Source organism: Leptosomus discolor, chromosome 12 (assembly GCF_034619465.1).
Source record: "Leptosomus discolor isolate bLepDis1 chromosome 12, bLepDis1.hap2, whole genome shotgun sequence".
NCBI lineage: Eukaryota > Metazoa > Chordata > Aves > Leptosomiformes > Leptosomidae > Leptosomus > Leptosomus discolor.
In genome coordinates this window covers 7864267-7888592 of record NC_141402.1, presented here as the reverse complement: position 1 = coordinate 7888592, position 24326 = coordinate 7864267, and the positions used below count along the sequence as shown (strand labels likewise).

Sequence of the window (24326 nt, the reverse complement as noted above, 5' to 3'; positions counted from 1 at the left end):
GATTCATGATCTAGTAACTGTATTTTACTATGTCACCAATATATTGTCCTTCCTATGTTCAAAGATTTTACATGTAGTATCTGAGGACTAAATTGAGCCTGCTATGATCATTAGAACTCATCGTAAAAATGCAGCAGAAGACTATACATTTACACATTTGTATAGGCCTGCCTTCAGAACTTGACAAAACTAAGAGTATTAAATGTAATGCAAGTGGCCTATTTTTTAATATATTTCCTGGAACAAGCTAGTGCTGCATATAAAGTGGGCCACGCACAACCCTGGGCATGAATGTTTCTTGACTATCCCAGTAATAGAAGTTTGTTTTCCGCCCTTGCCTTTTGAACATGTGGCCAGCTGGTAAGAATCATATTTTGAAATACTATGATATCCAGTGTCATGTAGGGTTTAAAATTTATATGAATATACATATGTATATGAAATTCAAAAGTATAATTTATATAGTATTAGATCATCAAAATTTTGGAGAAGTCTAAACAATTATTGAATTGAGTAGCAATTCTTTTTTTAGCATAAAATGAATTGAATATTCAGGTTCAATGCTAAACTAAAGCATTAGGTTTGAGATTTTGGTTTCAACAATATGAGATTTTAGTTATAACAGCCAGAGAAGTTTGCATTCTAAAACGAAAAAATAGAAATACGAAAGAGAATGTTTGGGGTTTTTAGCCTGGTAACAAGCAAATACCTCAATATCCATCTCTTTCTAGTAGCTATAAATTGCAAAAATATTTTTCGTTAAAACTTTGCCCTTTTGACTCTGTATTAATTACTGTTAGTGTAGTTGTAGCGTACTGTAGTGTTGTTACTTGTTTTTCCATAATAGTTCCATAAGTCATTCCACACATTTAAATACTACTACTTTTGGAGCAGAATAATAGTTATATGAACAAGAAAAGCAAAGAATGGCTTTGCTGGAAAGCATGTGCATCTACACATTTCTGGAAAGAACTAAGTTGTTCTGGTTGAAATTCATGTAGACATGTAATTTAATTTTATACAAGTTATTGAAAAGCAAAGACCCTGCAGTAATAGAATACAAAGGTGGGCAATATAGTAACCTGTGAGACTGGGATGAGAAGGCATATTCAAGCTGTTCTACAAGGCCTTTGTAAACAATTACCATTATGGATACAGGTACTGTTGCATTTTCAAACCCCTGTGTGTATATACTTTATACGTATGTATAATCAGCCTAAAAAGCAAAAATAAAAAATTGCCAGGCACTTTTCCAAGTATTTATCTCTTTCAGGAAATATTGCACATTCTAAGGAAATTGCTTGCTGATGTTTCAGAAGTAAAACTTACTAAAACATCACATTGTTGTAACTACTAGTTTGATCATTCAGACCGTTTACAATATCACAATAAAATATCTGCAATACTCATTTAAATTAAATTTGTTAGGATGCTTTAAACATGCAAATTAAAAGCTTTAAAATATGTAGATCTCACATTAGTACAGAAGATTGAATTTCACATATTTTAGATTAGTGCTGAGGCAGGACAACATTTTTCTTCCATCTGTCTTTGTTTTATCCCTGTGCTTTACTAAGAATGAAAATATGCAACAATTGGGAAAACAAAAACGGTGAACTATGGCACTAGTTGTTACAGTTCAACAGAACTCTGCAAGATTTAGACCATCTTTTGAAACCGTACAGAAATTCTGAAGAAAATAAAACAAAAAAAAAAAGCCTTATCAGTATTTCTTACTGGATCTTAAGAAAACAAATCATGTTATCAAGTAACAGAAGTAAAACTTGAAATTCAAGTTTAAGCATAAGTATGTATGCATGGACTAGTTGCTATAGTAGTTTAAAGTTCAGCAGAGTTTTGTGTATTTAAACCCTTCAAGCTTATACTCCAAGTGAAAATAATGTCTACTGTTAATATGACTTCTTGAGAGAAAATCCATTGCCCACAGATGGTGTCAATCAGGAAGAATTATTCTGCCATTCATTTTAGTGCTGGAAAAATAAGGCCTACAAAAAGGGTTAGATTGTAGAAGTTGAAATGTTGAGCTTATTAAACCTTGCCTTTGATAGACTTGCTCTGAATCACTTAAACTTAACAGACTTAAATAAATAAGGATAGGTGAGCACTACAGAAAGAGAGCAATATACAATGGCTTATCTTTATGCTAAATGCTCAAAGCTTTTACTTAAGAAAAGATTTAGCGACAAAAGCTATGTCCATGTTGGTTTCTTTTTAATTTGTGCATATAAAGTCAGCACCTAAAAGGCAAATAGGAAAAATGTTTTGTTAAATTAGTATTTGGTATTATTTCTATTATTTTCCTCTGATGTAGCAGGCTACGATTTCTAAGATGACTTTTAGAAAGTTGAGGGAAATGTTTTTAAGAATAGCAAATGCCATGGGTAAGCCAGGAAACAAATGCTCTTTTCTTTTTTAAAGAAGAAACAAAATGCATGTTGTAATACCTTAGAAACCTTAATTACTATCTTTACATAGTTAATTACTGTTCTTAAATTACAACATTTTGAAACTAAAATTTTGCTTAGTGTTGGATTTTTTTTTTCTTTCGAAAGACATTTTATTTCTGCTGTGACTCCTGATTTTTCTTCTTTAATATGCAAAATTGAGTGTGATCGTTCTTGTTCAGCAATATGCTCTAAGTACAATATGTTTCAGTGCTATTACTTTCTATTTGTCTGTTGTTTTTGTCTTGGCAGTGGGAAGACTAATGGAGAGCCTGACTGTGAAACTTCTACTTCTGTGCTGACACAGAGTGGGTTGGAAGAGATCAATCCTGAAACCAAAGCCAAGATAGAAGAGGAAGCATATAACAAAGGGTGGGAATACTTTATGTGAACTAAATCTGTAGATATGTGCTACCAGAGGAGGACATATGTTTTTATAATATAATTTTAAATGCTAAATGAGTGACATAATTGGTATAAGCTCCTAGAAGATGATCATAATTGAAGCAATGTGGGAAACAATGCAAATGATCTTCACTCATTGTATTTGCATTGTAGCTGTTCACTTTCATCCTTTATTAATGTTAGCCAAACTGTGGGAGAGCAGTTATATCAGAGATTCTGAGCTGGGTGCATATTCTTACGTCAATAGCATTCAGCTTCAAGATAGGATAATCCAAAACAACTTTCTAAAATATTTATTCTGAAAAATGTACATGGAAATAAGCATCAACTCTTGCAGTAAATTCCTGTTGTTTATGTCACAAAGTGCTTTACACAGCATGTTTTGGGTCAATTAACAGCTTTGGGATCTGGTTTTGAACATCAAGCAAAGAACTTTGAACTATGTGAAGAGTGAGACAAAAATTTTGATCCTCTACTGCAGAATCCAACAAGCCATCTATCTTTAGCATTGATTTGCATTTATTATCCAGGAAAAAAAAAATCTAGAGCGTGTTCAAAATAATTGAAAAATAATTGAGAAATACTTACCAAGTCCTTTACAAGAGACAAAAGTTATGCTCTGTTGAGGACTACAACCTCTTTTTCTTTTTCAAGGTCAGTTTGGTAACAGAGCAAATATAATCCTCTATTAAGGAAGGGTGGTGGGCTATGTGCCCTACCAATGGTCTTTAGCTAATTTTTACACTTGTCCAAGTGCTGCAACACTGCTACGTGTGTTTTATTCCATGTAACAAAACATAAAGCTAATTTTTCATTACATAAGAACAGGCTTATACAGGGTGCTAGACTAATAAAAATGTTTTGGGTGTTAAAGCTATCAGGAAGGCTTGAAGAAAACCAAAGAACTTCAGGAACTGAAGGAAGAAGATGAAGAGACACCAAAAGAAAGTAATGATGAACATGAAGAAAGTGAAAGTGAAGAAGAGATAAAAAACCTGAAAAGCAGGTGAGACAGTGGTGTCGTGTCCATACAAGAGGAGCCACTTTTTTCTATTTGTGGTACCCAATGAAGTGTTTTATGCTATTATCTTGACATGTTTTATTCCAGCCTAAGGAAGCATATTTGAAATTGTTATTTTCACAGAAAGGCATAATCCAAGATAACACAGTCGCAAAATGCCAAACTTTCTGTCTTTGTATTTGAACTAAAATTGTATGTTGACATCAAGATGCTTCATCTTGCTGGGGTTTCGTTTTGGTTTGAGGTAAAAAATATTCCACAAAAGTTCTTTAGATGCCAGAGTATATCTCTCCGTATGCATGCATTGGCTCATGAAAGTTGTAATTCAGGAATCTGATGCCCGTATTTGTGCCATATGTCATCCCCAAAAGATCTTCACAGGTGAGTCTTTCAGTACATCTACAAGGTGAATGCAGGTTAAGACAAGCTCCTCAGCCATGTTGAACTTGCTCTGACTTGGACAGGCAGGTGTTTACTCCCTCTGGAAGCTGTGTAGATGCAGCCGAACAGAACTGTGCTGGAGTTCCTGCCTTTCAGCAGTGTGACATGCTTATTGCATTCATCTGTACCCAGTGCTCTTTCTCTGTACTCAGGACTTTTGACTCATCTGCTTATTGTCTTACCTGAAGCGCTTGATGCCTAACTGGAAAACTTTTCTGAAATTTTCAGCTTTTCTTAGAGTTAATTATTGAGTGTTCTCAGTGGTTCGACCACTCAATTCAATATACATGCAATTTCCTGCATTTTAAAAGCAAAGAGACTTTTGCGTTAGAGAGGAATTGAGTGCTGGCCAAAGCAAGTAATATGTCTTATACCAAACTAAGGTAGGGATCTTTACCTGATCCAGAAGAATTAATTTCCATACCATAGCCATTATGGCTATAAACATATGTTAAGATTTCAACCGCTGTCAGAAGCGCAGCCATCTTGCTAGTCATGAAACTCCTAGGAAGAAATGTTTACAACATATTCTAATGTTTAGTTTAGTTGACCAAGCTACGAACAGTGCAGAATTTTACATCATATTGAGCTCTGAGATTTGCCAGTTGACAGGTGGGAGAAATAGAAGTCAAGTTTAGAGTCTTCAGCTGTCTTGCAAATATCACCCATATCTGAGTATACAGCTGCTCTTAAAAGAACTTGCCAGTCTGATTCTTCTTTGACAAGGTGTTTGTATTTGGAAGAAAAATGGTGCACCATACATCTATGAAACTTCTGAAACTGAAAAGCTTAAGATAATAAATTTGCATATGATTATTATGTAACAGTTTTCTTTTAATTTTACAGCAGACTTGAAGTCCTCATTAATTATTTACATATACTGTACCCCAAACTGTGTAAACACTGGAATGTGGTATGGCTTGTAGCGGCTGCGATAATCATTTTCGCTGTGGTGTTGGGAATCTACCATTCATACAACTCCTGTGATGAAAAATCGGAGGGACCTGAAGGGAAGGCCAGCTGTTCTGCTGCCCATCAGTATTCCTGGTGGAACTCAGGATTCCAACATGAGCAACGCACTGAACAATAAAGGAGCAACCATGAGTTTATGGTACCTGAGCAAATATGCATATTAGAACACCATAGTTAAAGGCAGTGCTTAGTCATCCTTACGGCTGTCAAATGTGATCTGTTACACAAGTGAGTTACTCCACACCTTCAGGTTTGGGGATACATTGTGAACATACTTTGCCAAAATGACAATCTGATAAATAATCCTGTCTGTCCTCCTATTGTAAAAGAATGATACAAATAAATTAATATTGAATCATGATAAGGTCGTGGCGCTAATCAGCAACCAGCAAGACATTTAAAAGAATGATTTGCACAGGACATGGACATGTCAGCTATGATTTTTAAGAAAATCATGAAACCTGTGTTTGCAGTTAGTGCTTTACTTTGCATTTCCTGAATTTATTGGTGATCGTTGAAGTACTAATGGCATTTAAGTCCTTTGGGTTTTAAGAGTCTAATTAATTTCCTTATTCATGATTATTGGGTAGAAATAGAAGGTCTTCTATGGAAGGCTACAATTATATTATCAGACCAAATGCCTTGACTATAAAGTAATTTTATAAGAGGAATTATCTGTGTGGTTATTTAAATAGAATACTGAGTACATACATAAATGTGTTTTATGATACACTTAAAGAACGGGACCACCACTTTTTTTTTTTTTAAATGGGATACACACCAAAACCTACAATGAGGTCTGGGTGGCACAGTTGATATCGTCAAATAAATCTGGGAACTTCTGATACATCAAAGGGACATGTTTTGCAACTGATTTGTGTATTCCACTCAGAGTCAATACTGGTTACAGCAAAAGGTAGTTGCTGTCTGGAAGATTAGATGTGTTGTGCAAGCCCAAAATGCAGCAGTCTTGGACATGGGAAGCAATCTTCAATTCTTCATTCAAAAAAGAAAAAAGTCTTCACACGTCTGTATACAGGTGATCACACTAAGCAGACTGCCCTGCTTGCTAACACTGAGAATAGATATCCTTTGAGATCTGCACTACGAACACAGTTCTGCCTACAGCCAAAACCCTAACAGTGCCTAGATGAATCAGGACATGAAAGCAATGAGGACTTTAAAGAGGTCACTGCATTTTTTTAGTAGTTCATTTTCAGAATCTGATGCCAAGTACATAACTGTTCTGATATACTTTCAAAGCTAAACTATCAGGTTGTGATAGAATAATCTTTTGCCCAGAGTTTTCAACAGTTCTGCCTCTTTGGGAGTTGTGAGATCTTACACAAGAATGTGAAAGCCTGAAATTTGTAGACAAGCAATTTCAAAATGGTGAAGCAGTTATCTGCAATATACCACGCCACCTAGAGCTGAGACCAAAATGCATGTCACTTAAGGTATACCCTATGTACCTGCTGAACATTACTTCTAATTGAAGATTAACTATGTTTGTCTTTCCATAACTAGATGCTTGAATCTAACCACAATATCAAAATCAGTGTGACACTTGATTGCACTTGTGTCTTGCATTCTTCCAGCATTTTGTGACTGATTAACAGCTCTGTTCACTAGCTGAAGGATAAGTATGTTATGAAGTACTGTCATTTCAGTTCAGATGCAATTGGCATCGTCCTGTTTTCTTTTGGTATAAACACTGAACCTCAAGCTAACTAAGAAAACAGGTTTCTAACTCAGTCAGAAATTTAATTCATGTGTCTGGCACTAGTAACAAATATCCTGCTGGTGCATTTTATTTGTTACATCTTCAGCTACGTGTTTCTTAAGAGACATTTATATGGAGAAAGAAAAGAAAAATTTAAAAAAAAAAAAAAAAGGCAGACCACTATCACTTTTCGTGGCGGGCTGGGAGTCTATAAGCAGTTGGGAGGTTTGTTTTTTGTTTTAAGGTATATTATGTTGAGGAAAGTGTGCTTAAGGAAGTTCAAAAAGGATAATGGGAAAGTGTCATTTGGTCTAAAATTGTAATTGGTAAAGAATAAGACAGAAGAAGGTTTCTTGCAAATTACTTGTATCTGGTTCAGTTAGAATATCTGACTATGAAGAACTACTGTGACATTTCTAGTACTTTCAGTATTTGAAGAAATTTGTCAGTTGCTTTTTGAATATTTCTTTATTAAAATAAGCTTTTTCAGCTTAATATTCTTTACAAATAGCATTGATAACTTAATAAGGAAATAAAAATTGAAGGTAAATAGTCCTGAAGATTCAGAATCCTCTATGCCAAAAATTATAGCACAATTTGATTATGTGATTGTGGAAATGTTGGGCTGCACTGAGGAAAAATAATTGACAGTGCCTATAATTGACTTAATTTGCTCTTATTTACATTTGCACTGATATGGGTCCAACACCTTATTTTAAGTACATGTAGAAAGTTATTGATATCAATAGAACTCTTGAACTGCTTAATGTCAAGCATGTGCTAAGTTGGGTTTTTTTAGTCAGTGGGTGAACGAGGTCTCTTAAAATTCAGCACACTGGCTTTTTGTGGGCTTAGTGGACAAGGATGAATTTCCCTGAGTAGTTGTACTGATTTGAACTGAACTACTTGCATGTTTAAGGCAAATATAATTTGGACACAAAGTTATTAATTGTTGTGGGGAATGGACTGAAAGAGGCAAGAAATTTTCATAGGGATGAAAAGATAAAGTTTATTTTTTAAAAAATGTTGTTATAACTACTTCCAGCAAACTGTCCACTAAAAACAATGACTAATGATACATTAAATATTTTTGCTTATTTTTTCAGTTACTTAATGAAGACACCTGTGTTTAATAGGAAACTAGATTGAGCTCAAAAACTATTCTAAATGTAATTTTATCTGTTGGATATTAGTTCGCTTTATCTGGTAAAAAAAACCCTCTTCTATTTTCAAAGATCACATCAGATAACAAGAGATAGATCTACTGTTTATGCTGTTAACACTGAAATAGTTTTCTTGAGGTGCAATATTTATTTGTCTGCTTTAAAAAGACACGTTTATTGTTTTTTCCCGCACAGCACAGATGTTTCTAGTAAAAGGAATTTTAAAAGGGCACTATTTTTGTGTATCATATTTAAATTTGTAATATTGTAAGATTTTGCACAAGTGTGCTGGTATTGTACTGTATGGTATCACATACTTGAGTTTTGAAATAAAACTATGGTTTCAAAGTCCTCAGTGTTGCCACCTTAAAGGTTTTTTGAATGCGCTCTGTCTACATATTAATGACTATGTTCTGTGAGATACATGCTGCCTTGTCTGTACTGCACAATGTAGTGCCATGCTACACATATCAAAGATCTTGTTCTTAGTCTTTCAGTTCTTCAGGAAAATGATGTAGAAGAAGCAAGCAAATGCCTGTTTCAATAGCGAAAGTGTAAGCAGGGTCATCCCTGTCATACCCTAGAAACAAGATGAGAGAGGAAACTGAAATATCCTGGAGAGAGTTTAACTTCTGCTTCAGAGGGAGGCTGCCTGTCACTGAGGAGGTTGAACACGGAAAGCCACAAGGGGAATCTGTAACAAAAGGAGACTGAGTGAAAGGTTAGGATTCTTTATTTGCTTTGTGTTCTTGTAGTCTTGGGAGGTCTGGGAAGCTGGGCTTTGTGGAGAGATGAACTGCCAGACCAGTGGGAAGGAGATGATGCTTAGTTTCCCCAAAGAACAGAAATATCACTTCTGAATCTCTGATGGTTTGTGTCGGGGAGAAAAAATCCGGGACAGTGATGACCTTGAAAGGAATTACTGCTACCAGGAAAACCCCTGATATTTCTATATTCCACATAAACTTTTTTTAACTTGTTTCCTTTCCTGTTGTTCAGGCTTCAAGGTTCCTTTAGAAATTATTGTAGAACATGGTTAAGTCTGTTCTCTCATATCAAAAGTTTTCTGTTTAGCAATCCTCATCAGCATTTTAAAACATGCTAGCATAAGATGCTGGGCATCTTCCTTACAGGTTACTATAAGCATTTAGGTCAAATGCTAATCAAATATTCAGTAGAACACTGCTCTTTCTCATGACACAAGTTATGATGAATACCCACAAACAGATTGAAGTTACGGTTCAGGTAAGTGGTCTTCCACACAGTTTTGGAACAGCTGAAATAAAAGGAAGAAACTGACAAAAAAAGTTTATTTCAGTCTTGCTTCATCATTCTAAAATTCTGTTCTCCCTTACCTAATCTGCACTTTGCTCTTAAAAAACCATGTGAAAGACTTTGTATTTTTGTTTGGTTTTACAAAGCTAAAAATCCTACTAAACATCAATAGCATGGACAGAGTTTGACTAAAGGAACTTTGCCACAGTGAGGATAGTAGGCACAAAGTGTTAAAACTTGGAAGGACAATTAGTATGCAATTTCAAGATGTCAGAAACCCAGGGTTTTTATTAGTTTTCATGGTAGGAAATATTAGCGGTTCAAGGTAAGCATGGAGATGTAAGATTTTGTTTCATGTTCTCAGTGGTTTACAGCCACAGTCTACTAGTCCATGAAAGATACAGAATAACAATTATTTTCTGCTCCTACATGGTAAATACAAGTGAATCCACTTAGAACTTGCTTCAGTGAGAGGAAGTCTGATTACAGTGTTTCAGGTTGCCATCACTTTGTAGAGGCAGGTTAAGTACAACACAATAAAGCAGTGAAAAGAAATTGGAGCAAAAAATTTGTCTGAAGATCTCAAAGAGCTTTACCAACGTTCAATTCCAAATCACAGCACAAACACAACCCAATTTTCACTTCTTTATTGCTAATGGAGACATCATTTTGTTAACCCACAGCGTTCTCACTCGGCCCTGTAGATACCCATAGTATCTACATGTAGTATACACATAACCATATTAGGTGCTGCTGTAGGACATTGGGCCTGTGCCCAGATAAAAGTTAATACTATCTTAATATATTGAGAGGGAACTTTCTACAATACAAAGGACAGTTTAAAGAGGTAGCTAGTGTTACACTTGTGTTTACAGGACCTTGAAAACAGCCTGGGGATGTAGGACGTCTAAAAGTTTACTGAACCATGAACTGAACACGATGTAACAAAATCATCCTGTCGCAAAAAAAGGCTCATAGCATTCTGAACTGTATAAGCAGTTCAGGTGAAGTAATTTGTTAGTCAGTACTTGGCATTGGCAAGGCCTCAGCTAGAGAGAAAGAGTGGGCAAGCTGGCGTTTCTTAGCTGAAAAAGAAGTGGGAGCAGAGGCATAACTCTTTAAATACATCAGATTGTTGCAAAATGTAAGGGAATAAACTCTGTCAATTTCCAACATGGAAAGAAGCGATAGGTTTACACCACGGTACAGGTAAATCAGTTTAGACTAGGGAATACCTTTTAACAGTAGAGGACAGTGAAGCACTGGAATAGAGCGTTTGAGGAAACATTAGGAATTTGTCACTGGAAATCTTTAACAGGTTAGACAAACATCTGTCAGGAATAACATAAATACAACTGATCTTGCTGACAGTAAAGGGAACTAGCTGATCTCTTGAACTCCATTCCTGCTCTGTTTATTGGAATCTCTGAAAAAAAATTGGTTTCTTTGCTAAGACTTCCTGAAGGTTTTCTGAGTTACAGTCACGAGGATCATCGGTGTTTTGAATCAGTCTCTTGGAATCACTGTTTGTTGGAACTTCACAAAAGGCAACAGTGAAAGGACTGACTCCCACTCCTGTCCTTACAGTATCAAGATGAATCCCATTTACAGTAGCATATCTCCAAATCTGTTCAAAACTAGCTATCATTATCTCTGTGTTATGGTAACTATTTTTGCATTGGAACTCTAAGGCAAAAGAAGGTAAAAGTAGTACACCAAGGCAAATAAGGTAGTGGGGAACGGATGACCTTCTAATTCAGAAAGAAAAATCCTGCCTGGCATGCTGTGATACAGTGGAGAATTCATTTTATTTACCAGATGAATAGACAACAAAAGTAATGAGCTGTTAATCAGTAAACTAAAATATAGCAGAAGAAAAATTTATTTCAAAGTGTTTACTGACTTAGCAGTCTAACAGTCTTATCTCCCTTCCTCAGCTGTGTTTTCTGAGTCAGCAGTAGTTAAATTTTCCAGCAAGCCCTACATGAAAGAAAGTGTAAAGGGTGATTAGGGATTTCCAGGCAGTGACCTCACCTTCCAGCAGGACAGTCAACACATTTGCCCTGACATTCTTTCTATGAAGCAGTGCAGTGACAGCTGAAGTTGCTTTCAAGAAGTCATCTCAAAGGTGGTCCTGACAATATCGAATACCTTAACTTTTCTTAGCACAGGGAACAAATCACCTTGAATTTCTTAATTTTCCAAGTTGGTGAAAATGGCAACTTATTTTGGAGTTACCTCAGCAGTGTTTTTCACCTGGGTTATGACATTCATGGCTCAAAATTACTTTATATCAGGTATGTAAAGTTCCACTTTTAAAAAGTCTCCTATTTGAACAGTAAAGTACTTGAAAAAAGTAGATACATTTGCAAACAGAAATGGGGGGAAGGGAGCATGCATATATGTGTTTTCAACATAGGAAACCACACAGGTTTGTGAATACAGTGCAATGAAAACTACTCTAGCATACAGGGGAACTTTCATTGTTAGTCTAATTTAGTTACTGTCTAAAAGCTGTAGCTTTATTGTTTAAATTCTACAGATCTTCTTGTTTTAAAGATTTGGTCTTGCATTTAGGATTAAGTTCAGATCTATTGAAATGTGATTTTATTTTGTATTATTTAAAATACCACAGCAAACAGTTTTGTACAATCCTCAGAGAGCAAAACATGCGTGAAACCAGTTCTTTGTGTCTATGATAAAATGCTATCTTTAATTCAAAGTGGTTTGTTCTGATTTGGCAATATCCTGACACTGTCTTGATTTGTAACATTGAAGGAAATGTGTGGCAGAGATTTCACAGTTCATCTCCAGGGCAGTGATGCTTGCCTCCAGTTAATACAGTGCAAAAGTTCTGATTTTGTATAAACTATCTGTTTGAAAAAAATTTAACATAGGAAATTGTCATCATCACCTTTATCACACAGTTCTTAGATAACCCTCCTCCTTCAAATATTATAGGAGCCTCTTTTTTTTTAATCAGGGTCATATAATACCCCTTTCTTCTATATGTTGATGAAATTTGGATGTCTTCTCCTTCAAATTCCTTAATCAACTTGATGCAATCTATTCTAATTGCAGTAGCTACTAGGATATCTACAGACCATCAGATGTTTCACTGTAGTTTGCAAGGAGTAAAAGCTTGTTCTACCTGTGTAAAAGAATATACACCATCGTTGCAGACAATTGATTTACTTATCTACTGAAAGTCTTCTGAAGGAAACCTGGACTGAGTGAATTAGGTGCTCAAGTCCTATTGAAATTCCACAGGATTGGAATACGTAACAGCAGTAGTCTCCTCCAGCAATCTCAGCCTCTGAATATTTTTCACTGGGGAAATGGAGCGCTTGAGTCTTAAGTCTATTCCTTCCAGCTGTTAAGACCCCCCTTATTTCCCCCTCCAGGCCTCCCTTGGCATACCTACTCATGCAACCTCTGCTTCTTGGTCCAAGAGCCCCAGTTAAACTCAGAGCTGATCACCAGCTGTGTCTTGAAGCTGTGTTGTAGCATGCCCTGTCCCCTCCTGTAGTGACTTACTGGGCTTCATGGATGGACTTGGGACTTAGGTTGTAGGTAGCCTTGCATCAAGGATGGACTTCAGGCATGTGTTATAGGTAGCACCATCTTTTGCTATTCCCAAATGGACTTTCTGGATGAATCCTGCATCTGACTCCTTGTCTTGCTCTTTCTGGAGCTACCAGTGAGACCTGCCACTGTCACCACTGTGGTCCTGTTCAGGTGCTGTGGGACTGTGCCCTGCTCAGTGAGGGCACTGTCCTGCCTGTGCTGTGGTCACCCTTGGCTCCTGGCTCCTCTTTCCTTGTGGAACAGTCTCATTCTTGCTGCTCCCTGACATCAGCAGCCAAAGGAAACTCTAATAAATCAGAGTGAAGGCTTGGCACAGGGCAAAGAAATAGAAACAACAGCTTCCCCAAAAAAGCAAGAAGAAAACTAATGCACAGTAAAGCAAATACCCATAGCTTACCAAAACTAAACAATCTTCTTCCTGCCCCATGATAACTTTGTCTTCCTGTGAGATTCTTCTGTGTAGGGTCTTTCTCAGTAAAAGTTTTTTTCACACAAGACCCGAATACTGAGGAGAAAGTCCCGTTATTAGTAGGTTAACTAAATAGAACAAACCTTAAAATACAGCTATGTGCAGCTTGTAGACCAAAAAGGATAATATGTTTCTAAAGGATTAGTCTGTCACCTCTATTAATTCAGTCATCTTTAACACTGAGTTCAGAGGTGATTTAAGAAGTGATGAAAAGACTTGAAGAGGCTACTGTTCTCTTTTTGAACTTCTTCCTCATACTGTAAAACCATCTGGAATTTAGATTGAAGCTGATAACTTTTCCAAAATATTTCTTTTCCTTCATCATTTTGTTTTAAAAGGCTTAGCACATTCTAAGGTACAACTTTGGTCCATGTCCTACAGTCATTTTTATCATCACTTAAGACTTAATTTTCTGATACTGAATTTTTTATTATGCTATGCATCTATCATGCAATTCTCGTGTAAAAATATTTGTCCTAAATATTGTAACAGTTTGCAAGTATCTAGGCAACTTTCTAAGGTTTCAGGAGACTCCATTCAGTCAGCTGCTCAGCATTTTTTGAAATTTGTAAAGTTGGTCATCAAGAAACTTTCATTCTCAACATTACATTTATTAAAAGTTATATTAGCTCAAATCTAAGGATAGGAAAATAATTGACAAAGTAAGCAACAAGAGTAACAGTGAAGTCTGAGCGTAAAAAGTAGTAAGGGGAGAGAAGAGTTAGCCATAAATCCTAGAGAAGGAGTGGTCTTGAAAACCAAGAAAGAGGAATTGTGGGGTGTGCCTCAGCAGCTGAGACAGGGAGTGATTCAGGAAACCAGAAACAATTCTCAAGAGGACCGTGAGAGTTCCCTGTTAGCAAAAGGGAATCAAGAAACCTTAACACTGGGATACCTAGAATAGAATAGACTATTTCAGTCAGAAGGGACCTACAACAATCATTTAGTCCAATTGCCTGACCATTTCAGGGCTGACCAAAAGTTAAAGCATGGCATTAAGGTCATTGGCCAAATGCCTCTTAAACACTGACAGGCTTGGGGCGTCAACCACCTCTCTAGGAAGCCTGTTTCAGTGTTTGACCTCTCTGACACAGAAGTATTTTTGCAAAAATTAAGACGTACAAGAGGATATTCATGAAGACAGGTTTGCTGAAAGGAAGAAACATGGAAGTGTGAATTTTCACACTGGGACTACTTGGATAGACTTGAGGTCCTTGACACATACACACACATCTTCACTGAGCAACAGGGCTTCCCTGCGTTCTCATGCAATATGTTTGGGCTTGTCTGATGTTTAAGTCAGGCCTGGATGCAGCCATGATTTGGCTACGGGGACTGCCCATCTGCTCAGTGGCTCACCTGCCACGTGAATGGGTCTATACCATACCAGGAAGGGTTGATGGGAGGCCACAGCCTCCATCACTGCTGAGATAAATCCACCTGATTCAATGATTGCTCTACCAAACATTTAAGTCCAACTGACCTAATGTAAGGACAGCAGAGGTGCATCTTTTACAAGAGTCCATTTCCAACTCCACCACACCCAGTAGGAGCAGGAATGAAAAGCCTGCCTTTCTTGTAGCACTCCACACAAGCTGTCATCTTTTCATCCTCTTCTCATCACGGGAGTGGCTTGGCTGCTAGTTCTATCTTTTCATTCAAAAAATTCAATTTAACCTCTGTTGCTAAGTCATGTGGTGGATCTGCAGGCATCACTTCATCCTGCCTTGAGAGTTTGTGGATTGCCTGTATTCTGATGCATAGATTTTATGAAGTATTCATTAGTGTATGTACCTGGTGAGCACACAGTCTGAAAAGCATATTGAGCTAGGAAGTAACACCTGTGGCTGTTGGTTATCTGAAATGTTTCCAATTAAATGTTGAAATGTTTAATTTAACTTGTGAATTACTGTATGTAACTCAAAAACAAAAAAAATCTTTTTTCCAGTATATGCTTCTGGTGAAATATGGAGGCAAAAGAGTAATATCCTTTCTCCTTGTCTGTGTCAAATCCTTAATTCTGTCATATGTCCTTAACGCAGACTAAGAAAGTAGGGCAGGTGTAATCAGGCCTAAGCTATGCATTTCCTGGTGCAGGTGTCATGAATAGTGTGCCAGCTGTGGCTATCTAAAAAAGCTGGATGAACTGCCTATGGAGACAGAATGGAGAAAAGTGACATAAATTTGCCTCATCTATCCCCTCTTTCCCTGCTGCCTGCCAAGCACTCAATAAATTGAACACTTGACAGTGGCTGGGGGGTAGAAGCATCATGCAAAGCTAGGGAAAAAAAAAAGTTTAGGAGGAACAGGGAACATAAGAAATGATAAAATCTTTATAGGCATATTTTCTCATTGTTATATTAATTCTATGAAAAATTACGTAAAATCGCTTTAATATAATTCATATTGATAAAAGTAGTGCACCAACAGAATCAGTGAGACTATTAGTTTTATCATGTTAATTTAAAAAAAAAAAAAAAACCAAACAAAAAACTGTCTGATTACTCTTCCCATTTTGCATGAATAAATATGATAAATAAGAATGTCATTAGTAAGAAACTGACTCCGGGTAATGACTCAAAGGCCAACTCTATATGTATTTAGTCTAATAACAGCGGAACCTCTTGAAATTCTAGATTATTGTGTTAAGAAAACATGTTCTATTTTTGAAGTATGTCTTTTTTGCTAGAAATTTTATACTATCCTCAAGCTAGAAACCTTTGACAACGTTCAATTCAGTTGAAGGTGATCTTAAACACTTCACAAGGGATAAATGTTAATATTCAAATTCTCATCTTCAATATTTATATCTAAATTACAGGTTCCATTCTTCCACCTTGCAGGATCACAGGTGTAGGAATTTATCTTGAGGAGAAAGTGAATTTCTCAGAAGCAAGTAATGCATGTAATCAACTGAATCTACAATTGGCAAGTAAAGACCAAGTTGAAAAGGCTTTGAAACATGGCTTTGAAACATGCAGGTATGACACCAGTTCATGTCTCATTACCTTTAGCTAATGCCTTTACACACATCTGAGGCTGGTGATAAATCTAATATTAAAAGGACTGATGCTTTTTGTTGTAGCTATGGATGGGTGAACGACGGAGTGGTTGTTGTTCCTCGGATTACATCCAATGAGAAATGTGGTAGGGGCAAAGTTGGACTAGTGCAATGGCATGCTGATCTCTTTAAAACATTTAATGTTTACTGCTTCAATTCCTCAGGTATGTAAGCATGACAACTACATTTTTTTTGTGTTTTGGTTTAGTTTTCATTATTTTCTTTAATACCTGAATGAAGAAATCATAACAAGTGAGTGAGTTCTTATAATTTGTTGGCCCCTTCCCCTCCAATCTTAGATGTTGTGAAGCTGTACTTTGCTCTGTAGGGGAAAAAATCTTCAAAGAAATACAAAAGGTCAATTCAGTTTTCAGAATTAATATTTTGGTGCTGACATGAAAGCTCTTGAAGAGTTGCTTTTACCATTCTGTAATGTTGACACAATGCTCTTAATATGTTTTGATTATTTAGGCATGTTAATTTAAAAGTCAGTGAATCAAATCTTTAAGGTGTCTGGTGAGTATTTTCTTGCAAAAAGACCAAGAACGTGATACTTCAGGAAAAGTTGAATGGTTTTTAATTAAAAGGAAATGTATCCATTAAACTAAATTAAAATATAAGCTAGGACAGCTGAGAGACCATAAAATTAACTAGATTCCAAATCAGTAAAATCGAACAGCTTCCTTTAAAGTGCATCATCCTATGTGTGAAAAGACCTGTCCTTCCTCTCATTCTTGACTGTCTTATTTCCAGATTGAAAATTCAGAAGAAGAACTTGGGCCTTGATATAAGTTAGATCTTCTCAGCACAATAGATCAGTATTGTTTCTTAATGACTTCTGTGGTATTAACAAAAATAAGTGTTTAACCATATCTATGGATATTACATAACAACTGTCCCAATTAGTAGATCATATACAGGATCACTAAGTTATTTCTAATCAGTTCCTAGACCTTGCCAATGAGTTTTAGATAACAAGAGCAAAAGATTATGTACAAAATCCTGAAACTTTTCAGGAAAGGTGTGTGAACAAAGTTTGGAAAGTGCAGGAGAAAGATGGATATGCAAGATGTGTCCATGCAAATGTATAAAGACCTTAAGACCATGTCTGCTGACTGTGAACATTGGAGCTTACAAAGAGAATGAGGATACAGCTGTCAGGAAGAAGGCCATGCCTCCACCAGTGGGACTTTGCTCATGATCCTGGGCCATTTTAGTGAAGGAGGGTAGGTAACATAAGTAGTTGGCTTACAAAGTATCTGACTGCTGATAAGAAAGCGCTGCAGAGAAAAAGCACCATTAAAAATTGACTTACTACCTAACCTGTAAAGTTGAAAATTACATGATTTGACTAACTTAGTTTTTCTCTACAGTCCATAGCTTTTGTTGACAAATGCACAGGTGAGTTAGTACTGTGGCAACATCCTCTAAAAGAAGCTGCTCCTATTGCTACTGTTATTTCTTCTGTTCCTGTGCAACATGGTGTTTCAGTGCATGAAATATGTGTTGCTCTGCGTCAGAAATGTTGGGTAGGTTGGGTAATGCTAAGCAGGTAGCAAGTAATTCCAAATTACTTGCTTTGTTTAGCTTTAAATAAAAAAAATAAAATAAATTAAAAAAAAAAAACAAACCAACAACCTGTTACAGTATCTGAAGAAAGTTAAGCTTGCTGAATGGTTAGAAAATAACAATGTATGTTTAATATTGGGATGATTCTGCATTTCTCTTTTGCCTATTCTAGGCATTTCTTACCCAAAATATTTGGCAGAAGCTCATTCTGTCAGTTTTATTTGTGCCAAAGAAATGCCAAAATTGCTTAAAAACTGTGGTGGAAAAAGTAAAAAGCCCTTGCCATTTAGCTTTTTATTCTGTGAATGTAAATGCATCATCAGACTTCCCATGGGGATTCATTTGGGGAACAGTACATACGTCGTTTCCCTGGTTTTTATGTTGTAATCTGCTTGTTACCTTAGTGAATTTGTTATAGCTTTGCAGAATATAGAACTTCATTAGAAAAGAAGAATTTTCAAATTTTCACATAAGCCTGATTCAGAACTCAGCTTTTCCATTTACATGTAGACATCCACTTGCATCCACGTTTTTGTATAGACAACATTCACATCATTTGAATGACTTAATTTCTGAGTGTGCCTTGAGTTTGTTTCTTTCTAGCCCCGTTAGAATCATGTCACTTTTTGTCTCACACTAGTGCCTGGTTTACCTGAACGTTTTACAAGCTACTTTTGTTTCCAGGAAATCAAAGTAGTGTGCCAAGTATCAACAGTGCGTGCATATGTTTTGAACGTATACATAATATAATAGAAATATTTTTGAATCTGGGTTCTACAGTTAAGTCTCCTGCTCTGCAGGAGGTCATATTATTGTTTTTTATATGCATTATTATTCTAAGTACATTTCAGGAGGAATGTTGTCCTTGCTATGCAATTATAAAATAAGTATCTGTGGTGGGTTGACCCTGGCTGGATGCCAGGTGCCCACCAAAGCTGCTCTATCACTCTCCCTCCTCAGCTAGATAGGGTAGAGAAAATATAACGACAGGTTCATGGGTTGATATAAGGATAGGGAGATCACTCAGCAATTACTGTCATGGGCAAAACAGACTCAACTTGGGGAAAATGTAGTTTACCACAAATCAAATCAGAGAAGAATAATGAGAAATAAAACCAAATCGTAAAACATCTTCTCCCCACCCCTCGCTTCTTCCCAGGCTTAACTTTATTCCTGATTTCTCTACCTCCTCCCCCCAAGTGGCGCAGGGGGACAGGGAATGGAGCTTGTGGTCAGTTCATCACACGTTGTCTCTGCCGCTCCTTCCTCCTCTGGGGGAGGACTCCTCACACTCTTCCCCTGCTCCAGTGTGGTGTCCTCCGTGACTTCTCTGACATGAGTACTTCCCACTGGGAAGGGCTACCATTCTTCATTAACTGCTCCAGTGTGGGTCCCCCATGGGGTCACAAGTCCTGCCAGCAAACCTGCTCCAGCACAGGTTCCTTTCTCCATGGGGTCACAGGTCCTGTCAGGAGCCTGTTCCAGCATGAGCTTCCCACAGGGTCACAGCCTCCTTTGGGCATCTACCTGCTCCAACATGGGGTCCTCCTTGGGCTGCAGATGGATATCTGCTCCACCATGTACCTACATGGGCTGGAGGGGGACAGCCTGCCTCACCATGGTCTTCAACACGGGCTGCAGGGGCATCTCTGCTCCGGTGCCTGGAGTACCTCCTCCCCCGCCTTCTTCACTGACCTTGGTGTCTGCAGAGTTGTTTCTCTCACACATTCTCACTCCTCTCTCCCACTGCAATTGCTTCTGCGCAGTAACCTTTTTCCCTTTCTTAAATACCTTATCACAGAGGCACTACCACCATCACTGAAGGGCTCAGCCTTGCCTAGCGGTGGGTCCATCTTGGAGCTGGCTGGTATTGGCTGCGTCAGACATAGGGGAAACTTCTAGCAGCTTCTCACAGAAGCCACCCCTATAACCCCCCCCACTACCAAAACCTTGCCACGCAAACCCATTACAGCACCACAATTGCTTAAGAAGTGTTTAACTAGGTCAGTAACAATAGAAGGTACGTAATCTGGGTTATAGCCACATGTTTGAAATAAGCATGCCTGATTTGGGTAAGGCTTTTGTGAATAAACAAATAATAATTCCCAGAAGGGAATGACTGAGGAACAATTTCAATAAATGTGTGTGTACAGTAAGTACAAAACTAACATGCAACACAATTCATGTATTTCCTTTCCCTGCTGCAGATGTTCAGATTAATTCATGTAAACCAGATCCAACTACAACGAAACTACCTTCATCAAGTGCACCAACGGACTTAACTGCATATTCAGGCTCTGATTTGACTGAGAACATCACAGCAGTACCCAGTGTGACTGAGTCACAACAATCCCTGAAAAAGAGAAAATTTCGCGTAATATGTGTAACTGAAACTGTATTACCAACAGAGGGGATTACTACAAAAATACCAGAGGAATACTTACCAAGTGACTCTCCTAACTACACTTCCCATGCTGCCTTTAAGAATGATGCTGTTATCTTTGGAGGTAAAGGCCATATATGGTATATTAATCAGAAGAGCTAGTTACATAGATGTTAGTAGTAAAACTGTTAACTGCTATTTTTGTTTGCTACTCCAGCATCCCTTTTGATATAGCTGAGCCTGGAGGCAGAATAGGAGTGTTACAGATTTGCGAAAGCAAAACTTATAAGGCAGAGGATTTTAAAATAATTTTAAACTCGAACTAAGATCTTATTTTATAATTTTTGATAAAGTTTTAATATAAAATGGTGGAAGTTCATTCTGGTTAATGTGATTTGGGGTAAATATACTTATGAGAAAGTCTTGGCAAACACCATGTGCTCAGGGTAATGGAAAACTCAGCAGGCTCCTAAAAACCAAAGAAGCCAAGAAAGTTTAAGGAGAATTGTTGTTCTTCAAACAGTGAGGTGTTCTCAAGCTATGAGGTGTGAATAACTAATCCTCATACACAGCAATTGATAAAGAGACTAAATATGAGGCATTCTAGGTGTAAGGATAGTGAATTACAAAAATGTGTTCTCTAGGCAAGTTGTAAAGACTGAGCAGATTAGACAAACATCTGTCAGGGATTGCCTAAATACCTGTTCTAGTCTCTCTTGAAAAAATGAGCAGGAGTAACTAACCTCTTGAGATTCTTAATACCTCTATTCTTGAGTTGATGTGTATGCACCTCTTACGCTAGTCTGTTTTTAGCAGAATCTGGATTTATGCTCATGAGCCTTTAGAAAGTTGGAATTAAGTACATACAAAAACTCTATGCTTACCTCACTTTTATCTCTAGGTATCCCCACTGCACTTCTTGTACTGGCAGTCATCTTCTTCATTATTTCAGTTGTTCTAGCAGTCTGCTATATTAAAAAGTAAGTTTTTTCTTTTTTATTTTTCTCTTGGACTGAGTTAACTATTAAAGTACAACCAGTGAATATTTTAAATTATAGCTAAAGAGCAGAGAAGCAATGATAATGACATAACAGTGCAGCACAGAGAACAAATTCTTAAGCACCGCTGTTATGCAGATAAAGTTTGCTGTTGCCATTAGCCCCTTTCGAAAAGGAACAAAATACAAACATTGCCTATTTTTGATTAGTCAGTCGTGCCTAGTGTGAAACACTTCCAAGTGTGCCAAAATAGCAACACTGAAGTGTGCATCTGTTGGTATATAAGCCTGTTTACGCAGTTTTAGTCTTGTTTCTATGTCAGACTCAAGGTAAAAGTTTTCATTCTTGGACTATGATTGTGTTCAGAAAAAAATAGTTGAGCTCATTTGTCATGTGTAAAGACCTTCAACACAGTGCATCATTAAATTGTATCACACAGTTGTGTGCATTTCTAACATCCTGGCCCAGATAGCTTTATCATTAAGCACCATGAATCCTGAATATACATTGTCTGTTTTTAAAAAAAACCTAAAATATTTCTTCTAAAAGCACACTGCTTGAAAAAGCACAGCGATCTAGCATGCCACTGTTCTCTGGGAGACTTTTGCTTGAATATGGCAAAGGAAGTTAATTCTAGGTTCTTTTCACTCCATTTCTTGAGTGGTACTACTGAACTACGTCAGTGTTTCTGCTTTACTATCCTTTTTTCTATTTAAAGGTACAAGAAAACCTTCCCATTTTCAAACAAGAATCAGCAAAAAGAAATGGTCGAAACTACAGCTCTCAAAGAGGCCAAGTCAAATGACAAAACACCTGAGAAGGAAACAAATAATGGAAAAAAGGTAGAAGAGTGTAAAACCAAGCCTGAGGCCACAGTAAAATGTCTGGAAGCAGAAGTTTAAGGGGAAGAATGTACACTGCTTCATAGAAGTAGAAAACGAAGCACACAGAACTTAGCAATGCTTTTAAACATGGGTGACTGTAAATACTCATGAGTGAATATTTTCTCTGTCTTAACATGTGAAAACTTGGTTTTTTAATAATTACATCTTTAGCTACAAATGCTCTTGCAGAAGAACATGGTATCTTATTTACTTGAAATTAAAAAAAAATCCATATTACAGCTCATTTTTCATCTTTAATAAAGAAGTAATCAGGACTATGCTTTTAACAACATGCAATGTATTAACTATTTGTGCAGAATTCAGATCAATATATAATGAAAAGGGGTTTTTTATATGGGTGGAGGATGTCTGCTAACTTAATGTCTAAAACAAGATTATGATACTGTAGCTCTTCCTCATGTAGATAAGCTTATTTCCGTTAAGTAGTTACATACTGATTTTAAAAAGTCTGTTTACAAACGCAAGAAATAAGTCTGTTTTCAAGTGAGTACAAAACCAAAGGATCAACCCACTGTCATTCAAATATTTGAGGAAGGGTACAAAGATGCTGATGTTTTTATATATATATATACAGCAATTAATAACTTTCTTAGATATCTTCATCATATCATAATTTGTAGTTTTATTTATTAAAACGTGTATCATTCTTCTGCATTAGCTATTTGACAGGGAAAAAAACCACATTGAACTGTATATTTAAGATATTTTGTGTATCTTCAAGTGTGGCTTTCATGATAAAGAACTTGAGTGGTATGGGACATTTACAGTGCTTCATAAAATATAAAGTATGGTAGATACGTTTGTGTGGACAACTTATTCTCATGAAATTGTCTCACAATAAAAAGACCTCATATAACCTTACTGTTACAGAAGTAATTAGTTGCTATAAAAGAACACCACTAGCAATTTATCAAATATTTTCTTGAATAAATGGTTTGAGTACCTTATTTTTGTATGTGAAGGAGGTTATTATAGTAAAGGAAGTTTCTTTTTAGATCAAGCAGTTTGAAAAACATAGTCTTAAATAAAACAGCAGTAGAACTGCTCACCTATATTGTTTTCTACAGTGTAGGATTCTGGGTTATGAACTTCCGTATTTTTGATTCACAGAAATTTAAAAATTGCCTAGTGGTTATATATTCCACTAGACAGTGAGACAGTGTTTTGCTACTAGCATACTTAGAGATTTCCTGTGTTGTTTTTTTGTTTTCTCTCTCTCTTTTCTTTTTTTTTTTTTTTTTTTGATAGCTCAGAATTACTTCATGGCTCAGAGAGTCTGGACTGTGTTGATAGGCAGTCTACCACTGCCATTAAAGCTACATTGCTGCAGAAAGACTGATTCAGTACAGCTCTAAAAACTGCTCATTTCAGCTGTCCATCAACAGAATTTCAGAATAATGTGCAACAGAGGAAAGCACTAGATACAGCCTTCCTACTCAGTTAAGTAATGCCTCTCTTTGCAAAACACTGCAGTAATGCGATCCATCTTTCCCGGCACCCGGAATGAAAGCACTCTATGCCGTGTCAGCAATGAGAGTAGGCAGCGGAAATAAGGCCATCGGGAAGGGACAGAGCCAATACTTGCCATGACGTTGTCAGAATAGCAAAGGGGCTTAAGGACACAGGCAGTGCTAGTGGATTCCAGGTAATTGTGGACTTTCTTGTGACATATTACAATTTCCCTTCCGCCTCTCTTTTCCATGTTTTAGACACTAGAAATTACCTATTTCTCTATTCTTTTTGTCAGCACCACGAGATAATTATCACTTCTCTTACTCTCCTACTACTATTGCCCCTACTCCACAGGTATGAACTTCCTTTTCTCACAGATTGTCTCATTCACACCTAAAGAAATTTGGAAAATTGTTCTCTGGCTCCACTCTGGCTG

At 36.9% G+C, this 24326-nt stretch overlaps 2 protein-coding genes across 2 annotated transcripts in view; both read left to right on the top strand.

Annotated features, from left to right (window-relative positions):
• IRAG1 (inositol 1,4,5-triphosphate receptor associated 1) overlaps positions 1–5422 on the top strand; it is a 40402-nt gene extending 34980 nt beyond the window's left edge. The window contains 3 exon segments of the mRNA XM_009952320.2: positions 2718–2837; positions 3745–3876; positions 5179–5422. Of these exon segments, the coding sequence (XP_009950622.2) occupies positions 2718–2837; positions 3745–3876; positions 5179–5422 (496 nt within the window).
• A 6083-nt stretch (positions 5423–11505) lies between these two features.
• On the top strand, positions 11506–23034 carry LYVE1 (lymphatic vessel endothelial hyaluronan receptor 1). Its single transcript, XM_009952321.2, has 6 exons — positions 11506–11762; positions 16344–16503; positions 16608–16747; positions 20360–20659; positions 21437–21515; positions 22252–23034. The coding sequence occupies exons 1-6, from the start codon at positions 11681–11683 to the stop codon at positions 22433–22435; spliced, it is 945 nt and encodes a 314-aa protein (XP_009950623.1). The 5' UTR covers positions 11506–11680; the 3' UTR covers positions 22436–23034.
• The last annotated feature ends 1292 nt before the right edge of the window (positions 23035–24326 follow it).